Source organism: Macadamia integrifolia, chromosome 13 (assembly GCF_013358625.1).
Source record: "Macadamia integrifolia cultivar HAES 741 chromosome 13, SCU_Mint_v3, whole genome shotgun sequence".
In the NCBI taxonomy this organism is placed as follows: domain Eukaryota; kingdom Viridiplantae; phylum Streptophyta; class Magnoliopsida; order Proteales; family Proteaceae; genus Macadamia; species Macadamia integrifolia.
In genome coordinates this window covers 18341303-18367740 of record NC_056569.1, presented here as the reverse complement: position 1 = coordinate 18367740, position 26438 = coordinate 18341303, and the positions used below count along the sequence as shown (strand labels likewise).

Sequence of the window (26438 nt, the reverse complement as noted above, 5' to 3'; positions counted from 1 at the left end):
ATCAGCTGAGCTGCCGTTATCCACTAAGATCCTTTTTACTTTGCAATCTCCTATAGTCATGGCGATGACCAAGGCATCATCATGCGGGGTCTGTACCCCTTCCAGATCATCGTCTGAGAAGGAGATGACCGTCCCCGTCTTCGCCTTCTTGTTCGACCATTCTGCCACATGTACGCTCCTCGCGTAGGCCTTCGCCTTCCTGGCAGAGACCGAACTCTCTCCTGCGGCCGGGCCTCCACAGATGGTTGCTATAACTCTTGTTGGGCTCTTGTTCTCCTCTCGAGGCCGGCGTCCATCTCCCTCTGGTGTCTGGTTTCTCCGCTGTTCTTGATTTCCTCTGCGGGCGAGCCCCCCTCTTTCATACCGACCTGCACCATCTCTCCGACGGTTATCTCTCCGGCCAGTGCCTTCTGGAGCCAGCTCTTTCTCCCGGTCTACAAATCTGCCTAAGTATCCCCTTCTGATCATTCCTTCTATCTCCCCCTTGAGATGCCAACAGTCTTCGGTGTCATGGCCGTGGTCTCTGTGGAAGTGGCAGTATCTATCCACATTGCGTCTTTCAGGATGTCGCCCCATCTTTCCTGGCCACTTCATGGCCCTGGCATCTGGAGAATCTTTTATCTGCATTAACACCTCTGTTCGCCTTCGGTTCAGGGGTGCATACCTCTCAAACTTCCTCGGTGGACTGGGGGCCCGACTGTGCTCGGACTTTCATCTTTTTCCTTCTTCGATGGGTTTATCATCAACCCTTAAGGGCCTCTTCCTCGCCGCCTTCCTTTCGACTTCTTCATCTGCCTGGAGGGTTTCTTCCATCTGGATGTACTTATCGCATCGCGCCCTCAGCTCGGTCAGATATCTAGGCGTATGCTTCGCCAGGGACCTCTTCAATTCCTTGTCCTTGACGCCACCTAGCAGGGCCGTGAACTCCTCCTTCGGGTCTAGGCCCCTGATTGTGATCTTTTCTTGTTGGAATCGCTTCATGTAATTCCGCAGCGATTCCCCTTCTTGCTGTTTGACGTTGGTTAGGTTCAACGTAGTCTTCTGGAGGGGCTGGCTACTAGAGAACCCCTTCACGAAGAAGTAACTCAGGTCGCTGAAGCTGTGGATCGACTTCGTCGGTAGTCGGTTATACCACAGCCTCGCCGCCCCCCTGAACGTCAATGGGAGGGCTCGACACATGATATTTTCTGAGACGCGATGGAATTGCATGGCGACCTTAAATCCTTCCAAGTGATCGACGGGGTCCCCCGACCCGTCATAGGTGTCGTACTTGGGCAGGCGAAAACCGACCGGGAGCGGGTCCCTCATGACCTCGTCAGCTAAGGCCGTATCATTGGTGAGGTCGGGTTCGCGGTTCCCTGTCTGGTTTTCTGCCACCTTTCTGATCTCGTCCTTCAGGTCTAAGATCATCCTCTTTAATCCCGAGTCCTCGGACCTCTGTTTGTCCCCTTGGTGCTGATCCCCATGCGGGTCTCTGGCGGCGCGTCGCGTCCTACTTCGGGGCGCGGGACTCTCCCTTGCTCGGCTTCGAGGATCGCGGCCGGCCCTCGTCGATCCCGTACTGCTTCGGTCTTCTTCTCGAGCCCTCTCGAACTGGACGTGGGTACCTGGGGGTGCTCCGCCGGTCTTATGGGAGACAGCTTTGGAGACCTCCCTCATAGTCTCGGCCATCCGGTTATATTTGTTCTGGAGGTCTTCGAACTGCTGCCTTGTCACGTACTCCTGGGCCGTGGGAGGCTGATGGTCGCTGCCTTCCCGTACTGAATATCCAGCCGACCGCTGGTATCTGACGGACACTTCCCGGTCGTCATGACCCCTTTCTCGTCCAGTCTCCGCCGAGGGAGGAAGCTCCCCTGAAGGTTCTTCCCCCATGTCTACGTTGGACGTCGCTCTCGTCCTTCTTCGGTTGTAGGTTCTCCCCACCATTACCGTCGTTCCCACGGACGGCGCCAATCTGTTGCTGCCAAAAACCCTGCTAGTCCAACCTACACAAACACAGACGACGGAGGCCCGGAACTTTGTCCGGGGTTAGTCCTCCGACGCTCAAGTCAGGGTCGGCCGCACAGTTCAATAAGGGAGTAATGGTGAGGGTCTCAGAACTTACCTTCCCCTTTCTTCCGTGCCTTCTTATATAGCTCTTTGGCCTTAGGGTTTTTCCCCCTTCGGCCTTCTTAGAGTCCTACTCGAATACGTCCAACCTTCTGGGGGAATATTCCCCTCATGCAGACGACGTGATCCCGCGTGATTCTGCGGGCGTGCCTCGGTGATTGAGCGTGCTCGAGTGTGAGTGGTTTCTTGGAACCTTCGTCTGGCGGAGGACACGTGTCCCAGCAGTGACACGTGTCATGGCCCCCACCGAGAGGTTATTTTGGCTATATCAGTTTGTATTGTTGTTCTATTCTGGTTGTTCTTCTGGTAAAAAGATCCTACAGTTGAGACTTGGTTAGACTCCCAACCCTAGTCTACATTAACAAGGGTCCTTATCCTCCACAAAACTCTATTCGTGGTCATACTACAATCGTGCCCTACCATGTGCATATCTTTTCTTACCACTTCATCAATAGTCATTTCAGGCCCCTACCTCTTCTGGCTCTATCCCATTGAATTTGGTCATAATTCTGTAGTGGGGAATCCATAGGTCTCTATTGGACATGGCCATACCACCTCAATTGGCTCTTGCGGAGTTTGTTTTGGATAGGGGTGACTTCCAATTCACTTCTAATGTGATCATTCATTACTCTATCTCTCCTGGTCTTGCCACACAACATTCTCAGCATTCTCATTTATGCTACACTTAGTTTATTCAAATTCCTCTTATTGAATGCCGAACACTCCGCTCTATAAGTCATAGCCGGTTATATAATTGTCCGGTAAAATTTTCCCTTAAGTTTGATAGGCATGTGTTTGCCACATAACACTCCTGACGCACTTCTCCATCTCATCCATCCCACTATAATTATGTGGGCAACATCATCCTCTATATCACCTTCTTTGGTAATGATGGATCCCAGGTATTTAAAGCAGTCACTCTAATGTAGTTCCCATTCTCCAAATTTCACAACTCCATCCCCTCCACTAGTTTGACTGTACTATGGTGCACTGTGTTGTCAATAATGACAACACCACATACACTATGTGTACAACACCTATATCATGCAAAACCACCAACAATCCAGCTGGAAAAATATTATTTAAAGTATTCACTTTGGAGAGACAATGTAGTTACTGAGCATTATATTATATCATCACTTTTCAATGTTTTCCTCTTATCTGTCGCGCTTATGATGTTTTAAGCACCGTGAGGAGTAAATTAGACCCAGATTGTTTACTCAACAAAGCCTTTTACAACTACTTTATGTTGGTACCTAACAATTTTTACTCACAAAAAAGTGGATTTTCAAGTGTGTTATTTCTAACAATGAGCATGTTATTTCTCTTAAGAATCCAATCTTGGGCTAGTATAGGTACTATAATATGAGTTAAGTACCGCCAACCACTTTTGGAGCACAGTATAGCTTCCCACCATGACATGTGCATGGGTCTTTAACAAGCCACACTTTTCCCAGCTCACTTCTCAATTCCAATATGGTGCGGTTGCTAACATCTACATGATCTTTAGCTCTTTATACGGGGATACTGAAGGTTTTTCCTTCTTGTTGTCTTAATTTTTAAAATCTTGGTTCACGCTGCTTGTATTCTCTAACATAATTAAAAGGGGGAAGATAACCAGAAAAGCACAGAGAAGTGTCCTTGCCTTCTTCCAGAAGTACTCATGCACCCTGCCCAATGCTGCACTTTCACCGCCCACAAGCCTCATTCCCTTATCACCCTATATGACAGCAAGAGAAAGAATGAAAGAACAGTGAGTTTGTTACAATTGTGAATCAATAAACATTAAACATGTTAACCTGGCTTTTTCTAGCCAAAAAAAAAAAATCTGCCTAGAAGTTAAATCTGTAAATTCTTCTTTTCTTTTTTCAAAAATATTATTGCTGACCTTTAGCCAAAAAACAAAAAAAAAACCTACCTTTTCCTGGCATAGTCCAAGCTGGTTAAGGGAGGGAACACATCCCCATCCCTCCAAATCATCCAAGCTTCTGCTAGGAAGTGGCCCAAGAGAAACTGGAAGCTTAAAGCAACTCCGTACTGTGCACTTGGATTCAACAGACTGTAGGTTATGTGAAAATGGCTATCATGTTAGTTTCCTTCCACCAGAGTGTGCTTATCTGCATTTATCAGACCAAAAGCGAGTACTTAAAAAACAAGGATAATTCAAGTTTCACCTTACGGAACTGAGTGTAGACATCTGGCAAACTGCCTGGATTAGAAGGGAGGTCATCAATATGGTACATAGTACTCCCCCAAATAAGTTGTAGCCTTGAATTTGCAGGTTTTTTATCAGAGGATCCCCCTTGTGTTTTCACCACCATCCTCAGAGCATCACTAACAAGTTTCTCTACATTGACCTCCTCACTACATGTTTCTTTCTGGGCATAGACCTGGAAACATGGTACCCAATAAACAAAGTCAGTCAACAAATTGATGAAAATAACTGGTCTGACAAGAAAAAAAAAACAATTGCCCTGTGTAAATTTAAAAAGATAAAATTTGGAATAGGAATATATGTAGCTCAACCAAAAGCATAGAATTCCTAACTGTGTGCACTTCAAAAGCTTTTGTGATTGTAGGGAGAATTTCCTCGGGTTTCCCATGTTGTATGATCAAGTTCAAACCCATTTTCATCAGATTCTTTTTCAAGTCGGCCAAACAGTCGATCAGAAAATTTGCTCGCAACGCTGCCATGAGAATTAAAGAATTATCACATGGGCATGTAGTGGTATGAACATAAAAAGAGAGTAGAGAAAAATATTGTGGTAACTTTGTGTATATATGAACTGAAGAAAGATGATCTGACGAACTTCAACTAGACTAGTTCAAATTTGTAAACCAAATAGGATGCTTTATTTTAAAGGGACTTCTCATCAAATGTAAATGCATTTTATCTACAAGAAAGGGAGGCACAGCAGGGTCTAACCCAGATGCAGATTACAGTAATAAATGTTTGCAGACATGGCAAATCAAATCAGAGGATTCAGCCGACTTGACAAGCATCAATGTAAAAAAAAAAAAAAACAATAGGTTGCATTATTTTGTCATCAGCTTATTAACTCAACAACCATCCTACTAGTTCAGTTTTGTGTTCCTTATATAAAAGAAAGATTTACATTTTACTAATTCCAGTAAGGAAGTAACTCAAGTGATGAGAATGGAAGCAAATACCTCCAGTTTTAGGGAATTTGAAGTAATGGGTTGTGCCAAAAAGCCGAGGATCAATGCAGTAGACAGGCAACACAGCCTCAGATGAAATCCAAGCCTGATACAGGGCCTTATTGTCCGAAACCCTCAAATCATTTCTGAACCAAACAATGGCAACCCCAACACCATTTCTTCGGATCTTTGACGAAGAGTATCTGTGGAACGTTTCATCCGCCACTCGATCAATTTCATCGGAATGTAGTCCTGGAACCTGAAAGGTCTTTGGTGTGGAAACCAAATTGGGTTCTGATTTTGGACTAAAATTCATGATTTGGAAGCGACCAGGGAGGTGAATATGGGTACAAAACAACAAGGGTTTTGAGGTGAGATTTGGTGGGATAGGCAGGTTTCTCATCAACAACATTTTGAGGCTCAAAACCAGTCTCAGTCCACTGGAGAAGAATGGAATGAAGATGATGTGGAAACCTCCTGGCCAATAGAATAATAGGAATCGTACAAGTAATGGAATTGTTCCACGTTTCTGCATGACGTGTCTATTTCCTCGCCATTATAAAAGATTATCCGGGTTGTTAGAATTGAGACCACAAGATTCACTTTTGATTTTTGAAGCATGACTTAATGCAATCAGCAAGATTTTGAAGCATACCGTCTAGACAGTTATTTTGGTTTGGGGCGACCTAGATGGTCACGGATAATATACCCAAGGCCTCCTTTAGATGGGCCAGTTTGCATGAATGAAGCATCACATTTTACTTTGAAGAAATCGCAAGTTATTTTGTTAATGCACTACTGTAGTAGCACGTAGCGTATGAAGTGGGTTTTTTATTTTGTATGGAGTCATGGGATAAGGGAGTAGTTATCTAGTGACTAGTGTGAGTGTGAGTGTGAGGCATGGGAAGGGAAGTCGTATGGTAAGAGGAGTGTGGTGTAACGGTTGTCATCAGCCTTATATATTTGCAGTAAGGGAAATGAATCATCTTTCTATCCTAAAATTTCTCTCATGAGAAGTAGGTCAGGCTTCCTTGACATATAAAGCTGTTATTTCCCCTACAATTTCTCTCATTTAAAGCGTGTTTCAAAATAGGTAAGAAGGGCTCTTCTTCCACAAATCCACGTGCATACTAAGACACCACATTCCCCCCCTCCCCACACAGAGTGGTCAGGTGATCATGAAGTGAGTTTCCTTGAAACATGACGGGATCTTGTGTATCCATGCTGGTTTTGTAGGAGGCATTAGTTTGACAAAATATGTTTTTAAAAAATAATTAATGGCCTTGGCATACTTGGAATGAACCAAGACCTACCCAAAGATTATAGACTGATCCCAGTTCAAACAAGGAACCCAACCAGATTCGACCCAAGATGCCAACCCGAGTAAGTTTTTATACACCATTTACAATTTAGTCGACGCCAGATGCAATCTGGCCAAAGTCGGCCATAGTCCACTATGTGTCAAAAAAATACCACTTTATACCAATTTTGCGATAAGATCGGGATTTATGAATCTTTACAAGAGATCTTGATCATATCACTTACTTGATGATTAATGCTTAAACTTGACTTAATTTAAGACCTTAGAACATTCTAGAAGACTCTAGAAACTTTAGAGAAAGAAATCTTTGTCATGGCTATGGAAGAATATTTTCTTCCATACATAGCCATATTGACCTCTTCCATTAAGGAAGGAGCTTCCACTCAAATGGAAACTTGTGGACACCACTTTGGACGAAATTAGGGCCTCAAAGCCTATAAATACATGACCTTCTCATGTTTTCAAAGGAACATACATTATTGAGAAGAAACATTACATATTGCGAAACAACATCGAAAAGCCTCTTGTCGTTCTACGCACAAGTTCTGACTTGAGCTTGTCGTAACCTAAGCCTAGGTTGCTCCAACCCACCTGCATCCTTTAAGAAAGTTGTAGGTAATCAAGTCTATTTTTGTTTAGTTTTAGTTTCATTCAATTACAAGTGTTTTGGAGATACACTATTATACTAAGCACAGGTCACTGCTACCCTTAGTAAGGGTAATTTGGTAACATAAAATTTTAATGCATGTTTGGACTTAGGGTAATTTGGTAACATAATTATGCACGAATTTCTTATATATATATATATATATATATATTTTTTTTTTTTTTTTTTTTTATTATCATCATATCAATTTATCATGTTCAATGATTCTTCCATTTTCAAGTTTGTGCTTTCCCTATTCAATGTTCATATTCCATTTCTTCAAAGTCATGTCTAGGCACGAGAGCATCTTGGTAATTTGTTTTGTACATAGGTTTTATATATTTTTCTTGGTGATGTTTTTCAATTAGCTTAATCATGTTTGCATCCTCTTTTCATGGTTTTGGCCATTGATTTTATCATGTAGGGTTTTACCTCTTCTCGTTTTGGTATTTTCCTTTTTCTAGGTCTTGTTAAGGTATAGGGATATTTTCATCATTTCTTTTCTATATGATTTTTGAGCATTTTATCTTCATATTTATCGATGAAATACATATGTATATCATGTTCAATTAATCTCTCATGATCTCATGACCCCAATCCCCACATTTTGTATATTTTCTATGCTTGCATGTTATCACATGTACGTTAGAGATATTTAATTTGTCACTTACTTTTTTTTTCTATAGTGTAATATCTCTGTATACTATGTTCAACCATCATCTTTTGTCTCTATGATTCCAACCTTTGTGCCTACATGTCTTTAATACTTATCCATATTTTTCTATCATGCCCTTGCATACTGAGTGGACGTTCTATAGTGCTTGACATATTTGTACTACTCTGTCATAATTCATTATGATTCGATATCATGATTAGATGAGTTCCAATGCATTTACACCTCCGTTCCCATATTTTGATATTTTGGATATTTAGATCTCATGTTATGATGCATGCCATGCCATGGTAGCAATATTGTAGTTTCTACCATGTGCATATGATAGGCTAGGGTTTCATTATGATCATTTATAGGATATTAGCATGTCTAATTCACATTCTGAATACTAATAATGCAGCACAACTAGACAAAGGTATGTTGATTTCACCCTCTTTTTTTATTTATTTTGTATTGCATATCGTCTCCAACATATTGAATACTAGACTTTAGGATTTTACTATGCTTGCTCCATGTTATATCAACATGTTTGTTTTATATTCAATATAATAACCATGTAGAGCAACTGGATATGAGTATGTGGATTTATTCTCTCTTTGTTTATTTCATTTGACAATATTTTCCTTTCAATGTGTGTGATAGTGTTGTATGCATGATCAAACCTAGCCAGTCCAATCAATAATAATATGTGTTACCTAGGGTTGAAATCCAGTTTTTACCGGGTGGGCCGAGGTGCCTAAACTGCTCATCATACCGTAACTTGACATGAACCCTAACTCGTGGTTAGACAATTCGGATGGAGTCATTTCAATTTCAATTAGCGATAGGTCATAGACCCCAATCCAGGTGGCGACTCCCATTCAATAGAGACCGTCGGACCCATACAACTCTTTCTACAAGAAGAGATCTGTGAAACCTTGCTGGTCCTCAAAACTGAGTTGATGAGGGTGGCACTTAGTAAAAGGAGGATCCTGAGGTGGTTGGGTGTCACACCCACCTCCACTTAGGTGTCAAACATGTGACTAAGACGCTTACCATCATCTTACAATACTGCCAGGATCACTGAAGCAGTGCCTTAACCAAAAAAAATCCACAATCAAAATCAAATCTAAAATCAGTGCGACAGGTCTACAAGGTTGTCCCACCACATCCCAACTAGACAGTCTCAAACTCCTCCTTTGGGACTATCTCCGGACAATGCATAGAAGNTTTTTTTTTTTTTTCTTTTCTTTTCTTCTCTTGGCTACCAAACACAGCCTAAGAGTCTATGAACATACGGATTCCTATTAAGTCCATGGAACAATGCAATTAGACGATAAAGCTAGTGAAATTCACATATTCATCACATGGCCATCCCTGATACATGGATTTAAAATATATTAAATGAAGAGATAGAAAATTGATTATAAATCCATAGACCAGTGTTTCTCGTACATTCTTGTATGTGAACCTGAACCGCTCTCCCATACGAGACCATTCTCAAATAAAAATAAGAACAATAGTTCAAACTTTGATAGAACCAAAAGGCATTCAAGAGGCTATCGAGGAGACTAAGGAGAACACGTGCAACTTAGGAAAGATATTGATATGGAAAATCCAACGGCTTAGATTAGTTGGATTTTTTTTTTTTTTTTTTTTTTTTTTTTTTTGCATATTCTATTTATTTCTGTTAGAAAATAAATGACAAACAAACATAACCATGTATGATAAATGTTCCTGTGTTAGAATCTCTTTTAAAGTCTCTTGTATAATTTTCAAACCAAAACAAAATCACTTTTAAAAAATAAACACAGGCAAGAACATAAGACTTATCTGAAAATGTGTTGCATGAAAATGCCTTTGTACCAGATGATGTAAGACCTTGCAGCATTGTATTAATTTTTTTTTTTTTTAAATTAGGAATAAACAAAAGTGGAGTCGTGTCGTATCAGATTGATACTATCCTTAAATTTTTTAAATGCCACTAATTATATAGCCGGGTTGACCATTGCATTTACCTCCAAGATAAAACAACTTCTAATTACATAAGGTGCACTCAAATATGTGATTACACTAGCAAGTTTGAAGGTTATACTCATTATCAAACACAAAGAAACTTGAAAGAACAAAACACAAAGTAAGAAGAACAAAACCACTTATTTTAAAATCTCTTGTATAATTTTCAAATCATCTATAAAATATATAGACAATGTACATTTTCACATATTGGTGTATCTGTTCACATATAGATGTGTCTGTATATATAGAAACGTCCACGTACACTTACATGTATATGTACAAGTGTAGACCCACATTCACACCCACATCATCTCGATAAATGAAATATTTTGTAATTTTGGACACACCTAAAATCCAACTTCATGTGATCTGGATCTATTTTTTTTGTTGGGTAGAATCTGGATCTATTATATTATTTTATTGTTTGATTCAAAACTTAATTTTTATCGAGAAATATTGATACAAAAACTGAAACTCTTCTTTAATGTTAATGTTAGAGATGTCTTGGGTTTAATAATACTCATATGGTGAAATAGGGGTGTCAATCCCTCAGCCCAGTCAGGCTCAACACAAACTCAGCCCCACCCTGATTGACTTTGACAGCCCTTGTATATTGTCGTTTGTGTCCTTATATGCACTAAAAAGAAATGAAACTTGACCAATATCAATTAGAGGCCGTTTGGTATAGTTCATAAAAAACGTTTCTAGCGTTTTTTCGTGTTAATAGAACGAAAAAACGCTGAAAACCGTTTGGCATGTTTAGGGTCCGTTCCAGTTTTTTCGAAACTTTCAGGGCCGCACGAAACGAAAATTGCCAACTTTGATGAAACGCCGAAAGGTTGTTCCGTCGGCCAAGTTTCGTTCCAAATTAATAGAGGGAGGAACGATCGTTCCCGATTGTCCGCGGTAGAGAGAGGATAGCAGAGAGGAAAGAAAGAGAGCGCCCAGTTCGGTTCTTCACCTCAGGTCTGTGCTTCGCCTCTCCTCCTTCTTCTCCTTCTTCTCCTTCTTCTTCTCTTTTCTTCTTCATCTATTGTAACCACAGAGAGGGTTTGTGTGAAATTTAGGGGTTTTTTTCTCCTTCTTCTTCTTCATTTTTTCTTTTCTACCAGAGACAGAGATCGATTAGCTAAACAAAGTTCTGGTTTCGAATAGTTTGGAACTCGCACAGAGAGAGGAGAGAAGAAGGAGAAGAAGGAGCTCGCCCCCTTGTGGAATCTCCTCTGCAGGTAATTTCGATTTCGGCTCTTCTTCTCCTTCTTCTTTTTCATCTCTTTTAACCTCTTTCTTCTTGTATTCTAACATCTTCTCCTTTTTGTTCATCTATTGTAATCACAGAGCAGGTATTGGGACAAATTTTAGGGTTTTTCTAGACCCCCTATACAGAGAGGTAAAGTCTTCTTCTTCTCTTCTATTTCGTCTTCTTCTCTTCTATTTCTTCTTCTTCTCCTTTGCTTCCTGAATCCATACACCTCCTGTAATATTCTTCTTCCCCATTTCTTATTGTTTCTCTATTTTTTTGATTTACCTGTTGTTAACGAGTCAACCGAGTGGTGAGAGATTTGTTGAATCTCTTTCATACCTTTCCCACTCATTATCAAACTTAGGGATTAGAGTTGTTATTTCTGGATGACCCTCCCTGAAGAATCCCAACCCAAAACCCTGCTGCAATAACTGAAAATCTGGCCTTTTCTCTCTCCTACGGCAGACATAATTGCAGAATTTATTTTTCTTCAATCTTCGACTTTTGGGTCTGTTATTGGGTTGGATTTGATAGAGTTGGGGATTACAAACATGTTCTTAATTTCTCCTGAGATTTGGAGCCCTGTTTGAGGGGCTGGGTTGATTGCAAGGAGTCTCGTTACCACTGGTTTCTTGTTATCTACTGTGTAGTTAAAGAGAATATAAACTTCCCTTATTTATGAGTAAGATCCTCTACTTCACATATTATACTCAAGCCATGGTTTCTAAATTTTAATTTGGTTTATCTCCATTTCCCTTTTAAATGCCATAAACATGTCCCCATATTCCTTTTTATCTGAGTAGGGGATGCCCTATTTATGTGTAATCTGATATTTTTCTTTTCATTTTAGTTCTATTTGATCCTTTGAATAATTTCCTTTTAGGAGATATATGCAAAAGATGAGACTTATTGGTGACCATTTTATCCCTTTCTCGTGTGACTTGTTAAATTTAATTCAACAACTCAATCTTGTTAAATTTAATAATATGGTGAATTGTGCATCTTGGTATGGGGGCTGTGGTGATTCTGAGTAATGGTGCCTGATTTATGGAAGTAGGGACTATATTTCTTGTTAACTTGATTAACTCTGAAGGTTGTTTGGTTGATTGATTTCATTTCATCAGCCTACGGCAGACATTAAAACCAATTACAACCCTTGAAACCTTTGAACTTCAAGTTGTGAACACAATCAACATACCATTTAGACATTGAAAAGGCTTGTATCAGCCTAGATAGGCCACCATTTTGAGATCTTAAAGCTCGGTTAGCCTGTTGAGATGATATGTGATACTACTGTTGGGGTTGTTTGGGGTCGCTAGGCGATATGAAGTATATGCCTCCAATCCCTGTAGCTTAGAATCCTCAACCAACCTTTCATCAGTAATTGATGACCCTTTCTAAGTTTCAAGCTACACTTATACTCTGTTCAATATTAATCATTCCAATAGGGGGTGTTAATCGGTTGGTTCGATCTGATTTTCAGTCCAGCTGAATCGAAGTGGTCTCGTGTAGAAGCCTGTGAAGATATAGTGTTAGTAGTATCCTCTTTCTTGAGATCCACTAGGTAGCATCAAAAGTCAAGCAACCAGATTACCTTCTCCTTAGTGCCACACATTTCTCAGTAGAAGCCTGTGAAGAGAGCATGACCCATAGTTAAACCAGAAATCAATCAACTTATCCCACATACAACATTGTTTCAAGTTCTGGAAGGCTGAAATGCATTAATTATTTCTGGTTTGGTTGGAGATGTTACTACCCCAACACACTACAATATATAAGCAATAGAAAAGACCGATTTGTCATGAAGCAACATTGTACTAATCAGAAAGAAATAGTTTTCTAATATGCATTTCATAAGAAAGACTACCTTCCAGCCCATGGACTGTGGAATTTTATGAAGCTTAAAGCATATCAAGTTATCTAATAGTACTGTACACAAAGAAAAACTCACATTTTGGACAATTCTCTGTGTAAATAGCATCCCATATCCTCCTAGCTGATGGAACAGTATAGCCAGTGAATCGTTCAGGGTTCAGTTGGAGATTTACATATGTCATCTCAGCTGCAAACACAAATAAGCGTATAGTTTCTCTCAGTTTTGTCAAGATGAAGCATAATGTACAACTACAATGACAACATTCTATACTAGAACAATAAATCAGAAAACATGGATTGCTAACTATGGCCACTGTCAGCATTTGTGAATCTCACATTCCTATGAACCTCAGAGGCAGTCACAAAGATTCTCATTTTTAACCAAAAGAAACAAAATCTTATTTAATTCATGCATGCAAAAAAAGTTTCAGCATCTACAACTTGTGAAGGCAAGCTGGTTTCGGCATTGTCATAGCAGCACTGAGGTTTAGTTGAAGCAACAGGAAGAACACGATTGATAAGATCCCTTCTTCTCAAAATCTTTCAGGCAGGAGACTTTGGAATTGAGTTAAAAAAAACAACTCCACATATCTTATTGTATGGTGCTGTCTGAGGAACTAAAGAACAGTGAACATTGTGAAACAAAAAACTTAAGCTGTATGAGTTTCCAATGACTTTCTGGGATTACTCCTCCTTTAAATAAATTATATTTGAATAATTATTTCAAACATTTTTCGTGTCCAATTTATGTTCCAAACACTCTTGTCATTAATTATATTCCATGGTTGCGAGGTCTATTATAGATATTAGTAGTATAAGAAGAATAAAACTATCTATCTCTGAAAATTTTTAAGTATATTACAACAGAAGAGTTGGAGGAAGCACTCCGCAAGTTTTACATGAATGATAACAAAGACAGAAAGAAAATTATTTCTGAAAATTGATTCTAATAATGTAAGTAATATACAGTCAGAAAATAAAATAATACATATTTAGTTCTACATTTCACCTACGAACATCCTAGGAAGTTGTGACCTCTAAATTCTAATTCATTGAGTGTACACCAAATTAGACAGATTATTTAAAAAAAAACAGTCTTTGCTTAGACAATGAAGAATTACCATTTGATTTTCAAATCTTAAATGTGTAGTTTAAAAATGGTATAATGCACCCATACCATCTGTTGTTAGGTATAGATAATGAATATATAAAATTACTAATAGTTAAAAATATTACTGATAGAATGCGATTGATTGTACAATTGAGTCTCTGCTTTGGGAATGTGGTAAGGAAAATCAGTTGAGATGGTTTAGTTTTGTCCAGCAAAGGTTAGTACTCTGGTGCAGCAGATGAAAACACAGCATTACCATAATCTTCTTTTTTGCATTTTCCCCGTTTGGGGTTTTTCATAAATTGTGTATCAAGGACCAGTGACAACTTCCATCTCTTAAAATTTACTTACATTACAATATTTTTTGGTGGTAGTATATTCAATTTTTAAAGTGTCAGCATGGCTATTCAAACATTTCCCAATTTTGCAAGGTTAATTGCTATGTATTCTCTAATCTTATTTCATTTTGTGTTCGGTTGTTATGTTTTACCATTAACTTTGCTAACCTCAAATGTCTTTTGTGTATTCATTAAAACTGTCCCCGATGCTTTTCATGTGAATAATCTGTGGCTTTAAACTCTGCTTGGTTCCGAGTATGCTAACTTTTACACTAACTTATAATGTCTAGCTATTATGTCTGGAAGTAGTATCCCTGCCGTTAAGTGGTCAGAATTTGAGACCACTGTGTTCATTGAATCAATGAAAGAAGCTGTAAAAAATGGTCACAAATCCGGTAATTCATTTAACAAAACTGGATAGGAGATCATTACAAAGCAATTTCAACAGGCTTTAAATCGTCCAGTTGGGAGAGAACAGTTACGCAATAAGATGAACAAGTTGAAACAAGAGTATCAACAATTCAAGAGGCTGCTTGACACAACTGGATTTGGGTGGAACTCAATGACAAAAACAGTCACAGTTGATGATGAGTCCGTATGGGATAGGGCAATACAGGTACAATAGATTTCAGTAGCTAGTTCAATTATTTAAAAATTAGATTACAATGAGTAGTGCATCTAAGTGATATAATTACTGCTTATGCAGGCAAATCCAGGTTGGTTGAAATACAAGAAGTATGGACTAAACAATTGGCCAGATTTGAGCATGGTATTTGGGGATGCATATGCTAGAGGTAACTTAGGGGTTGATAGTGCTCAAGATTTGGATGGCATCGAAGCTATTAATATAGTTGATAATGAGCAAGTCTCTCACTCCCCCAGTACCCCGGTGCAGATAAGCATGACTGACCCCTTTCATAAGGATACTCATACTCCAACTCAGACCACCACAAAACGAAGTCTTGATAGGACACCTACGGGACGAAGAAAGAAGAGCGCCAATAAGGGAGATAGCCACGTGAAGGACTTGTATGGGAAGTATTTATCCATGAAAATTGAGAAAGCATCTAGTACTTCTGTTACATCTCCTGTTCGTGGTGGGGTAGGTGCATCTTGTCCTCAAGATTTCAGTGTGAGTGCATGTGAGGCAGTGATATCCTCCATATCGGATATATCAAAGGAGATATATTTGAAGGCCACCAGTCGTATGTGTACTGATCCTAGTTGGAGGGAGTTGTTTGTCTGTGCAGAGCCTGCGAAGAGGACTTGGCTTTTAGATGCGTTGGAGTAGTTGATGTTGTGTTTGTATGCTACTTTTGATAATTTTGGATTCGAGACTCTACTTTTGATGTGTGTAATTTTACTTTTGGAGATACATTGCATGACTTGGCTTTATTTCTTTTGTGTTTTTTCCTATTATTGATGTGTGTAATGTTGAACATGTGGTTTTGGGTTGACACGATGTGTCATCTTGTTATGTTTTACAAATATTTGTTTCCAATTGTGTAGTAATTGTTTATTTATTGCAGTTATGTCAAATGCATTAGGTGAAACTTCTAGTGATGAAGAAGATATGGTCACTCACATGGGAATGGAATTACTGTGTGAGGCTGTATATATTCGAGAACCATGTCGGGATAGTGTATTTTCAGGTGCTGTCATGATGCATGAGGTATTGAATGGGCATGCCAATAGATGCTATGAAGAGTTTAGGATGGAACGTCATGTCTTCCTTAACCTATGTGACTATGTTAGACATAGGGGTGGTTGAAAGATACGACCAACATCCGAGTGGATGAACAGATTGGAATGTTCCTATGGATTGTTGGGAAGGGTTCAAGTAATAGGGACACCCAAAATCATTTCAACCACTCAGGAGAAACAATTAGTCGAACATTCAATGTTGTCTTGATTGCAATGCAACGCCTGGCTAAGGAGAAAATCAGACCGCCAGACGTCAATATGATACCGATAGAGATTGCACAGAACCCGAAATACTACCCTTTTTTCAAGGTAAATATGTTAATATGATACATGTCTGTAATTAAATATATGAATGTTTATATTCTTATATGTACTGGCCATTTAATTGTCAATATATGTCATAGCATTATATTGGCGCCATAGACGGTACTCACATCCATACGGTAGTTCCAAGAGAGGATCAAATTCGATATAGGAATCGGAAGGGGATCACAACTCAAAATGTGATGTGTGCATGTTCATTTGACATGCGATTCACATATGTGTATGCGGGATGGGAAGGTAGTGCAAACGATTGTCGAGTACTTGAACAGGCAAGAAGTGATTCTCGTTTGAATTTTCCTCATCCACCTCCAGGTATTAACTTTATACTAATATATTAGATTTTCATTTGAGTGTATACGTAATAACATATATTATTTTTTGTCTGTAGGAAAGTATTATGTTGTCGACTCTGGGTATGCTAGCCAATTTGGATTTTTGACACCATTTCGGGGTGAGAGATACCATCTATCGGATTATAAAGGGCGTAGAAGATCCCCAAGAACAGCGAAAGAGTTGTTCAATTATAGACATTCATCACTTCAGAATGTTATTGAACGCACATTTGGGGTATTGAAGAACAAATTTAAAATTTTAAGACTAATGCATCAGTTACCAATGGAAACTCAGGCATCAATCGTATTGGCATGTTGTGGGCTACACAACTATATTCGAGAAGAGCATATTGCTGATGCAGAATTCGTGGGGATGAACGATGATTTAAAAGTTGCAGAAGATGACTTGAATCCGCCACATGAAGATTTCGTTGATCATTCTACAATACAATCAAGTCAACGAAATCGGGCAAAAGAGATGAATGCCACTAGGCTAAGAATTACAAATGCAATGGCTAGACAGCAAAGGATGCCAGAACTAGTTGAAAACTAAAACCGATAACTATTTTGCCAAAACTAAAAACCTAAATTGATGTTTCAACCCACGTAGTACTTGTTTTATGGTACATTTATATATGTGGTACAAGCATGATTTTAAGTATCTCCGATATCGATACGATACCCTCCGATACGTATCTTAAATTTAGTCGGTCGATACGATACACACCGATACGATACATGAAATTTTTAAAATCCTTTCGTATCGATATATATCCTACAATACATACCGATATGCATCAATACACCACCAATACACATCGATATGATACGATATGCCTCGATACGACTTTATGAAAAATATAAAATTGAGGTAAAATGTTCGTTTCGGTATATATTGGTACGTATCGGTGCGTATCGGTATGTATATATCGGCACGTATCGGTGAGTATCGGTATGTACCGATACAGTGCGCTACGGTCATATAATGGCCAAGATAGGTAATTTTTCAGAAAAACACGATTTTTTGAAGGGTTTTTGTTCCAAAGTTGTTGTCAGCCATATTTCTCTCTAACTAAAGTGGAAATCAAGGTTGAGAACAATGATTTTACATTTATGGGACAACTACAAACCTTGAATTCTTAGTACGATACCCTCAATTTAGTGTTTATGCATAATACATGTTATCAATAGCTTTTTTTAACAAATTCTTTATGCAAAAGTGTTAAAAAAAATTGTTTCCTATCCATTTATGTGTCTATCTTTAGCGTATCTTAGTGTATCTCCGATACGATACGATACCCTCCGATACGTATCTTAATTTTGGCCGACCGATACTGCAACCGATACCGATACTTTAATCCTTGGGTACAAGTTGATATATTATTATGAATGTCATATATTTGGATGCTATATTAACTTTTTTGATAAATAAATTTCTGTTACAGATGACTTCTTCTATGCCCCCACTCATGATAGCAACTTGTGAAATTTGTGGGAAGAGTTGTGGTAAATATACAACCAAGTCGGGTAAAAATATTGGAAGAGAATTTTTCAAGTGTGAAGATTCATGTAATTTTTTCATGTGGGTGGACCAACTACATCTATGTAGATGTGGTAAAGGTCAATGCAAAGTACGAACTGCGACGAAAGGTCCAAACAAGGGACAGTATTTTCTATGTTGCCCAAGTTCAACTGGGGTAATTTATTTCTACGATTGACCTATACCTATAGATAATTTATGATTTTTGTTTAATTCGATGTTAAATTTCAACGACCCTAATCACATCTATTATTTGATATAGGCTGATAACCGTGGATGTGGTATGTTTGTATGGTTGAAAGATGAAACACATATCTCTACCATACAACATACATTATGTTCAGAAAACTCAAGCTCAACATCAACATCATCCAGACCACTTTCCGTTTCGAACGAGTACATGAAAGGATATCTGGAAGGGACACTTAAAGGATTAAAGGACCAAACAAATAAGATGAAAGACATCCTCCATGCATTCAAGTCTTTAGACTTGGAAAAAAAGTGAAAATTTGGGGAATTATGTAATAGTTAACTTGCACAAGGCATTGTTAATACTGTATTTTATTCATCTTTTGGAAACCATGTTTTTTTTCGTTGGTGTGTAATATTTTATTGTCCCAAAAAAATTTATATGCTTATAGTATTTTAATGTTATTTTTGTAATTATTGACTTAAAAGAAAAGAAAAAAAAATCGTTTCTGAAACAAGTATTACCAAACGGCAGAAATGTCGTTTCTTGGTTCTGAAACTGTTCTAGAAACAGATTCACCAAACAGCCTTAAATCGTTTAAAAATGGCGTTTTGACACAGAAACTGAAATTTCCGTTTCTGACACGAAACGGAGTTTCTGGAACAGAAACGATACCAAACGGAGCCTTTGTTTCTTCTTCCCATTTTTATTTTCAACGGTTTCAGCGGATTTGATAGAGATCCATGGAGACCAATCCAAGGTTAGGTTCTGGATTTTTTAAATCTTAGATATGACATGCCTTAAACAAAACAAAGATGGTATTTTTATTTTTTTTCTGGGAACTTGACCCATTAGCACACATGAGCTTAATGGGTTGCACCCAAAAAAGAAAAGAAGACCTTAATGGGTAAAGTGGTAATTGGACCCGCCTAGCTCCATCTATAAAAGGGGGAGGTTGGAGTCCATTGTGAGCATCGATCTCGCAGCAGCATCTGACCCTGTGAGGTAGCTTTCTCTTTTCTCCTTTTCCATAGTTAGCAGTTTAGTAGTAGAAGCATCTTTCTCCCCTTTGAGAATGCTTTCTATAATAAGCCTTGAGCTTCTTTTACAACTATCTCTTGTGATAAAGCTTATGGCTTGAATCATATAATAGAAGCCATGCACTTTTTGCTTCATCAAGTTGGACACACCTTCCTCTGTGATTCAGTGGCTAGTATCTTTTTAAAAGCCCACTTGAGATATCAAACTTTTCTATATTTTGTTCTTCATCCAACCATAGAATTATTTGCAACCATTTTCTCCTTATTAATCTTCAACATAATTAATCTCTCTTTCTCTCTTTCTCAGCTTTGGATATAAGTGTGAAGAAGCTTTGGTGATAGTAATGGCCACAGCAGCTATGGGAGAAGTAATTGGGCCCATTGCAATGGTCGCAGTTGGTATTTTGGTAGTGTGGTGTGGATGGAGAGTACTTAGATTGGATATGGTTGCAGCCCAAGAAGCAAGAGAGGTTTCTGAAGAAGCAAGGCTTCAATATCACTCCATACAAGATTCCATTTGGTGACATGTTTGAGATAGGGAAGATGCATATGGAAGCCGAGTCAAAGCCCATCAAACCAACTCATGAAATTGTTGATCGTGTGGCTCCTTGGAACAATCATATCATCCAAACCTATGGTATGACCTACTCTTACCCCACAAATGTATTTTTTAAAGCGATTAGTATTCTTTCTGTGAAAGTAGCAAGAAAGGTTTGAACCCTCCCTCTTAGGCCACCTCCTATCTTCCTTTCTCTTTTTGGAGATAATAGGTGACCCTTCTTCTTGTTCCATTAAAAATTGCAGATAAGAAGTCTGTGTATTGGTTGGGAAATTGTCCAATGGTGCATATTATGGATCCCAGTCTCGCGAATGCCATTCTCAGTGACAAGTCTGGTACCATTAGGAAACCTGAATTGGACCCAGTTTCCAAGATGATTGCTTTTGGGATTTTTAATTATGAAGGAGAGAAATGGGCCATGCACAGAAGGATTATGAACCCAGCCTTCCATTTAGAGAAGTTAAAAGTATAGTTTCTTGTGAATAGTAGAAAATTTACCAACCTTTCTGAATGCATGCTTGCTTTTCTCATCTAGTACAAAGGTTTTAATGTCTTTTTCTGAATTATTTGGAGATTTTTATTTTTATTTTATTTTTTAATTTTGCAGTTTATGTCATCAGCAATTACTACAAGCTTAAAGGATTTGGTCAACAAATGGGAAAAGGTGGTTCCATTAGAAGGGTATTGTGAAGTAAATGTTTGGCCTTATATTGATGCTTTAAGTGCAGATGTCATCTCTCGGACACTATTTGGCATTAGCTATGAGGAAGAGAAAAGGATTTTCCAGATTCAACATGAACAAGCTGAGCTTGTAACAGTTCTTCTTCGATCCATATATATCCCAGGATTTAGGTAAAGCTAGGGTTTTTCATCCAGCTCAACTAATTTCCACACCCCCCCCTCTCTCTCCCTCCCACTCCCACTCCCACTCCCACTCCCACTATTAGTATTCTTTCTGTGAAAGTAGCAAGAAAGGTTTGAACCCTCCCACTTAGGCCACCTCCTATCTTCCTTTCTCTTTTTGGAGATAATAGGTGACCCTTCTTCTTGTTCCATTAAAAATTGCAGATAAGAAGTCTGTGTATTGGTTGGGAAATTGTCCAATGGTGCATATAATGGATCCCAGTCTCGCGAATGCCATTCTCAGTGACAAGTCTGGTACCATTAGGAAACCTGAATTGGACCTAATTTCCAAGATGATTGCTTTTAGGATTTTTAATTATGAAGGAGAGAAATGGGCCATGCACAGAAGGATTATGAACCCAGCCTTCCATTGAGAGAAGTTAAAGGTATAGTTTCTTGTGAATAGTAGAAAATTTACCAACCTTTCTGAATGCATGCTTGCTTTTCTCATCTAGTACAAAGGTTTTAATGTCTTTTTCTGAATTATTTGGAGATTTTTGTTTTTATTTTATTTTTTAATTTTGCAGTTTATGTCATCAGCAATTACTACAAGCTTAAAGGATTTGGTCAACAAATGGGAAAGGGTGGTTCCATCAGAAGGGTATTGTGAAGTAAATGTTTGGCCTTATATTGATGCTTTAAGTGCAGATGTCATCTCTCGGACACTATTTGGCAGCAGCTATGAGGAAGGGAAAAGGATTTTCCAGATTCAACATGAACAAGCTGAGCTTGTAACAGTTCTTCTTCGATCCATATATATCCCAGTATTTAGGTAAAGCTAGGGTTTTTCATCCAGCTCAACTGATTTCCAAAACCCCCCTCTCCCTCCCCCTCACACTCCCACTACCTCACACTCCCCCGACCCATTTCCAAAGTATGGAATTTGAATCCTTGCGTCTTCTGTACAGATTTTTGTCCACAAAAATCAATAGGAAAATGAAGGAAACTTATGGAGAAGTGCGAACTCTTTTGAGAGATCTAATCAATAGCAAAGTAAAAGCTCTACAAGCAGGAGAGGGTAACAAGGATTTACTATCCTTGCTACTAGAGTCCTTCTACCAAGATCGAGGAAAGATAACTATTGATGAGATCATAGAACACTGTAAGGTATTCTACTTTGCTGGGCAAGAAACTATAGCAGTTCTATTGACATGGACAATAGTTGTATTGAGTTTACACCCAGAGTGGCAAGTCCGCGCAAGGGAAGAAGTCTTTCAAGTCTTTGGGAACGAAAAACTACATTGGGATGGACTAAACCAACTCAAACTCGTAAGTATATATTTAGGCTGCATTTGGTAATATTCCAAAAAAATGTTTGTTAGAGTTTTTTCGTTCCATGAATGAAAAAACGGAATATAGCGTTTAGTGCATTTATGGTGTGTTTCGTTTAAAAAAAAAAAAGAAACTAGAAACAAGAATTGACGGAAAGACAAAAGGTAGTTCTGTCGTTCTAGTTTTGTTCCAAAAAAAATAAATAAAAAATAACACATGACATTTTGACACAGAAACTGAAATTTCCGTTTTTGATACAAAACGTCGTTTCTGGAACAGAAATGTTACCAAACGCAGCTTTACTTATAAGCATTGATCCAACTAGTTCTCCATGGAATACCTTAATTTTCTACTTTTTCTTACACATATATTGCAGATTCCCATGATTTTGTTAGAGGTGCTAAGATTATATCCACCAGCTGCAGTTCTCTTTCGGTATACTAGCAAGGACTTCAAACATGGAGATATAACTCTCCCAGTTGGAGTACAAGTAGTGTTACCTGCAATCCTTCTTCATCATTCTCATGAACACTGGGGCAAAGATGCAGATGAGTTCAATCCAGAGAGATTCTCAGAAGGAGTTGCCAAAGCCACAAACAATCAACTCATATTTTTCCCATTTGGTTGGGGACCCAGGGTATGCATTGGGCAACAGTTTGCCATGATCGAAGCAAGGATGGGTTTGTCCACTATTCTGCAACAGTTCTCATTTGAGCTCTCTCCATCTTATACTCATACTCCTGCCAATATTATAGCTCTCCGTCCAACACAAGGTGTTCACCTCAAATTACGTAAAGTGTAGCATCATGCATCTTCCCAATAACCAATCATAATTACTTTCATCCTAATAAACGTTTGTGTATTAAATCATATAAGCTCTATTATTACTTGAAAGTTTTCCTTTTTTTTGCTCCGAATCTTTGTAATCAATAAATGATTGGAAATAAAAGGCAGTATAAATTTATAATTTCTCTTTCAATTATTATTATTTTGAATTAGGGGTGTCAACACCTAAACTGAACCGGTAAAACTGCCCTGGATCAATTGATTGAATGAACCGTTCTCCTCTGCCTCACCACACCCCAAGGTGCTCTTGACTGTCCACTTCCTCATCACACCGGTGTGAAGAGGCAAAGGATCCTCAAGCTCAATTGAACCCGATCAAACCAAACTGAATGCTTACTGGGCCTGTTTCAGTTTGACATATTGTAACCCACTTATCAACCTGAACCGCACTGGAAGCCAATTGGACCCGAAACCAAATCAAACCGGTAAGAAACCCAAAAAAAAACCCAAAATTCATTTTAAAATAAACCAAAATTTACATAGTTTTGATTACAAACCAGTCAGAAAACCGAAACCAACCTGATTACAGATAGATACAAGAAACCACACCGAAACCAGAATTTCTTTATTGATTCGATTTTAATTTCACCATTTCCACACTAAAATCGATTCAACCCAAGCTGAAACCGATCCGAACCGAACCATTGACACCCTAGTTTGAATAAATTCTATTAGTAGTGTGTTAATTTCACATTTTAATTAGTTTAAAAAGCAAAGTGTTGACCATGTCAACCAAATGCACTCATGGTCGACTCTAGAGCACAGAGGTGTTTCACTCCGAGTTGGTTTTTTATGATGGCTTTTTGGAGCCTTATTTGTTTGAAAACTCACCCTTTGACATCATGGGAGTGTCCACCACGTCCTTAGACACCTTCGCAAGTGGATTGAAGGAAGGAAACCTTGTTAATCAGGAATTCTCTCTTTGAGTTGTGGATCTAGTCTTGATCAGAACAGTTACAATAAACTGAAACTAATCACCAAAGGATAGAAATGATTTCTAACCTTCCAATCTCTTCCTAACCAAATCAAAAAAGTTTGGCACACTCTTCAAAGTATACATTAATTTTGTTTGCACTACCTCATTGAAACAAGTTTATCTATGATTCATGTCAATTAAATATTCGCTAGACATGTGTAGCTTTAAACTAATGATATGTCAAATTTCAAAACCTAATTCAATAAATATAGTTTTAGACTAATGATATGTGAAATGTTAAAAATTTAATTCAATGAAACACTCCGTGGCATGGCATGCAATCTTGTACTTTCTACTTTTGCATTGAATTTTCTGATGACTTCGAAGAAATCTGAAAATTTATATATATGGGAGAGGGATATTCATGTCGCCGATATCAAGTATGCTAGCTGATAGCACCAATAGGATCACATGATAGAGTATAATTCATGAAGGATGTAAAAGTCATTTAAAAAAAAAAAAAAAAAAAGGAAAGAGAGAAATAGACACATTGAGTGCTAGCATACTTGATATCGGCAGCATACCCAAATTTTTCCCTATATTATATATCTATGTAGACCAAAAAAGTCCTTAGTCACAATTTGTGTGGAATTTCATAAAGCTAGTGGGGAGTTTTTCTATATTTTTGCATTAAATTTGATTATGACTAAGGCTGGACTCAAGTTAAAAAAAAAAAATAAATAAAAAATAAAAAATCTTGATAGAATTTAAACTCCGATTGCCAGTCTGTCTTAGAAAGTTTTTTTTCTTTGATAGGAAGTCTTGCTAGAAGTCAAATTCTCAATTTTAAATGGAGATTTAGATATATCTATCAAGATGTGGATGAAAGTGAACTTAGGCTATTGATGGATGTTTGAATAGTTATTGGATTTTATGTTTTCGCTATGTAACATTGAACTTAGATTTGATAAACTTGAAAGTGAACCTTTAAAGTTTTGATTATCCTAAGTAAATAAATGAGGATTCCATGTTTTGCTTTACAAAGGTGGAATTATCTCCATTCGTACTTGGAAGGGATCACATGGAAAATACTCATAACAATGCTAATTTTTTTATCACTAAAGGAACAACAAAATTGAGTTATGTTGAGCGTTTTCTCAATGGAATATCGTAGAAAATTACACATTCCTTTAGAGAGGCTAACCCTAGTGCAAAATCTGGAATATCAAAGAACATTATAATTTCTCAGCACATATTGATGAAGAGCTAGCAAAGGATGCCTATGATTAGCCTAGATATAGATTTTTTTTTTCTTTTTTTTAAATAGAGAAAGAACCATGATAGTGGCAGGTGGGGTTTTTTTTTTTTAGAATGTTTTCCTTATGTGATTCTTGTATATTTTCTATTTATATATTTCATTTTTAATACAATTCTGCATTTTGGCGAAAAAAAAGTTAAACAGAATTAATGTCCAGACATATCGGGTCTAGACCCTAGAGTCTAGATGGCATAAATACAAACTCAAATTTTACTTCAAACCTCCATCTTTAGCATGACCATCAACAAAGGAGAGAAACACAGCTAAAAACATCAGGAAAATCTATATCTTGGGCATTGCCATTTCGTTTTATGGTAAAGTAAAAAAACAAAAAAAAAAAAGCACGAAAATCTATATCTTGGACATTGCCATTTTTTATTTTTCTTATTCGAAGGGTTTTGTTAGTGTGAATTCAACATGGCTAAAAATTCCATAGGCTTATCACCTAAAGGTCAAACGATTGAAAATGAAATAACGAAAAGTGCACCGTGTGAGGTGTCTTATGGAAATGATGCATTAGGAGTTCATAAAATTTCGTGGGTTCATACTTCACACAATCATTTCCCCACTAGAAACTTGATGCCTTTGGCTTTGATGGTCAAAAACTGGACCCACTCTTGGCCGGATTGGAATCCTATTCAATGATCCCTTCATGAGCTCTTCAATCCAACAGTTGGGAGATCCCCTATCCAAAAGCCACAATCACTACCCCATTTTATCCGACATTACTATCCAAACCCAAATTGAATACTATTGTCCTCTCCCTCATTATCCTGTATCCTTCATCTTCCTCAAGCTCTTGGAGCATGGAATTTTAAATGCATGGTTTTGAACTCATGGAAGAAGAGGGGGTCAATCGATTGGAGTCAAATGAATTTTTTTTTTCGAGAACACCATTTTTTTACCTTCGGAGCCACTAATCGACTGGCCGCAGTTTTTTTTTTTTTTCTAAAAGATGATCTTTATAAAAAAGAGAAGGAAAAATACATCAAACAAGAAAAACCAATAAAAAGGCAAGGCA

At 38.1% G+C, this 26438-nt stretch overlaps 2 protein-coding genes and 1 long non-coding RNA gene across 4 annotated transcripts; 2 read left to right on the top strand and 1 right to left on the bottom strand.

Annotated features, from left to right (window-relative positions):
• Nucleotides 1-3646: 3646 nt before the first annotated feature.
• On the bottom strand, nucleotides 3647-5728 carry LOC122060185 (cryptochrome DASH, chloroplastic/mitochondrial-like). The gene is made up of 5 exons (XM_042623382.1): nucleotides 5281-5728; nucleotides 4657-4796; nucleotides 4284-4499; nucleotides 4028-4168; nucleotides 3647-3829 (listed from the first exon to the last, which is right to left on the bottom strand). Exons 1-5 carry the CDS (start codon nucleotides 5678-5680, stop codon nucleotides 3662-3664), a joined length of 1065 nt encoding a protein of 354 aa, XP_042479316.1. The 5' UTR covers nucleotides 5681-5728; the 3' UTR covers nucleotides 3647-3661.
• A 4980-nt stretch (nucleotides 5729-10708) lies between these two features.
• On the top strand, nucleotides 10709-20164 carry LOC122060205. Of its 2 annotated transcripts, none has more exons than XR_006134278.1 (4): nucleotides 10709-10872; nucleotides 11019-11135; nucleotides 11245-11296; nucleotides 19911-20164. It is a non-coding gene; the product is annotated as an uncharacterized LOC122060205 (long non-coding RNA). The 2 variants fall into 2 exon arrangements; XR_006134277.1 differs by lacking the exon at nucleotides 19911-20164 and adding an exon at nucleotides 14764-14875.
• Nucleotides 20165-20415: 251 nt separating this feature from the next.
• Nucleotides 20416-23239, top strand: LOC122060203 (cytochrome P450 72A397-like). The gene is made up of 4 exons (XM_042623399.1): nucleotides 20416-20628; nucleotides 20770-21014; nucleotides 21974-22334; nucleotides 22714-23239. The coding sequence occupies exons 1-4, from the start codon at nucleotides 20443-20445 to the stop codon at nucleotides 23137-23139; spliced, it is 1218 nt and encodes a 405-aa protein (XP_042479333.1). The 5' UTR covers nucleotides 20416-20442; the 3' UTR covers nucleotides 23140-23239.
• Nucleotides 23240-26438: the final 3199 nt, after the last annotated feature.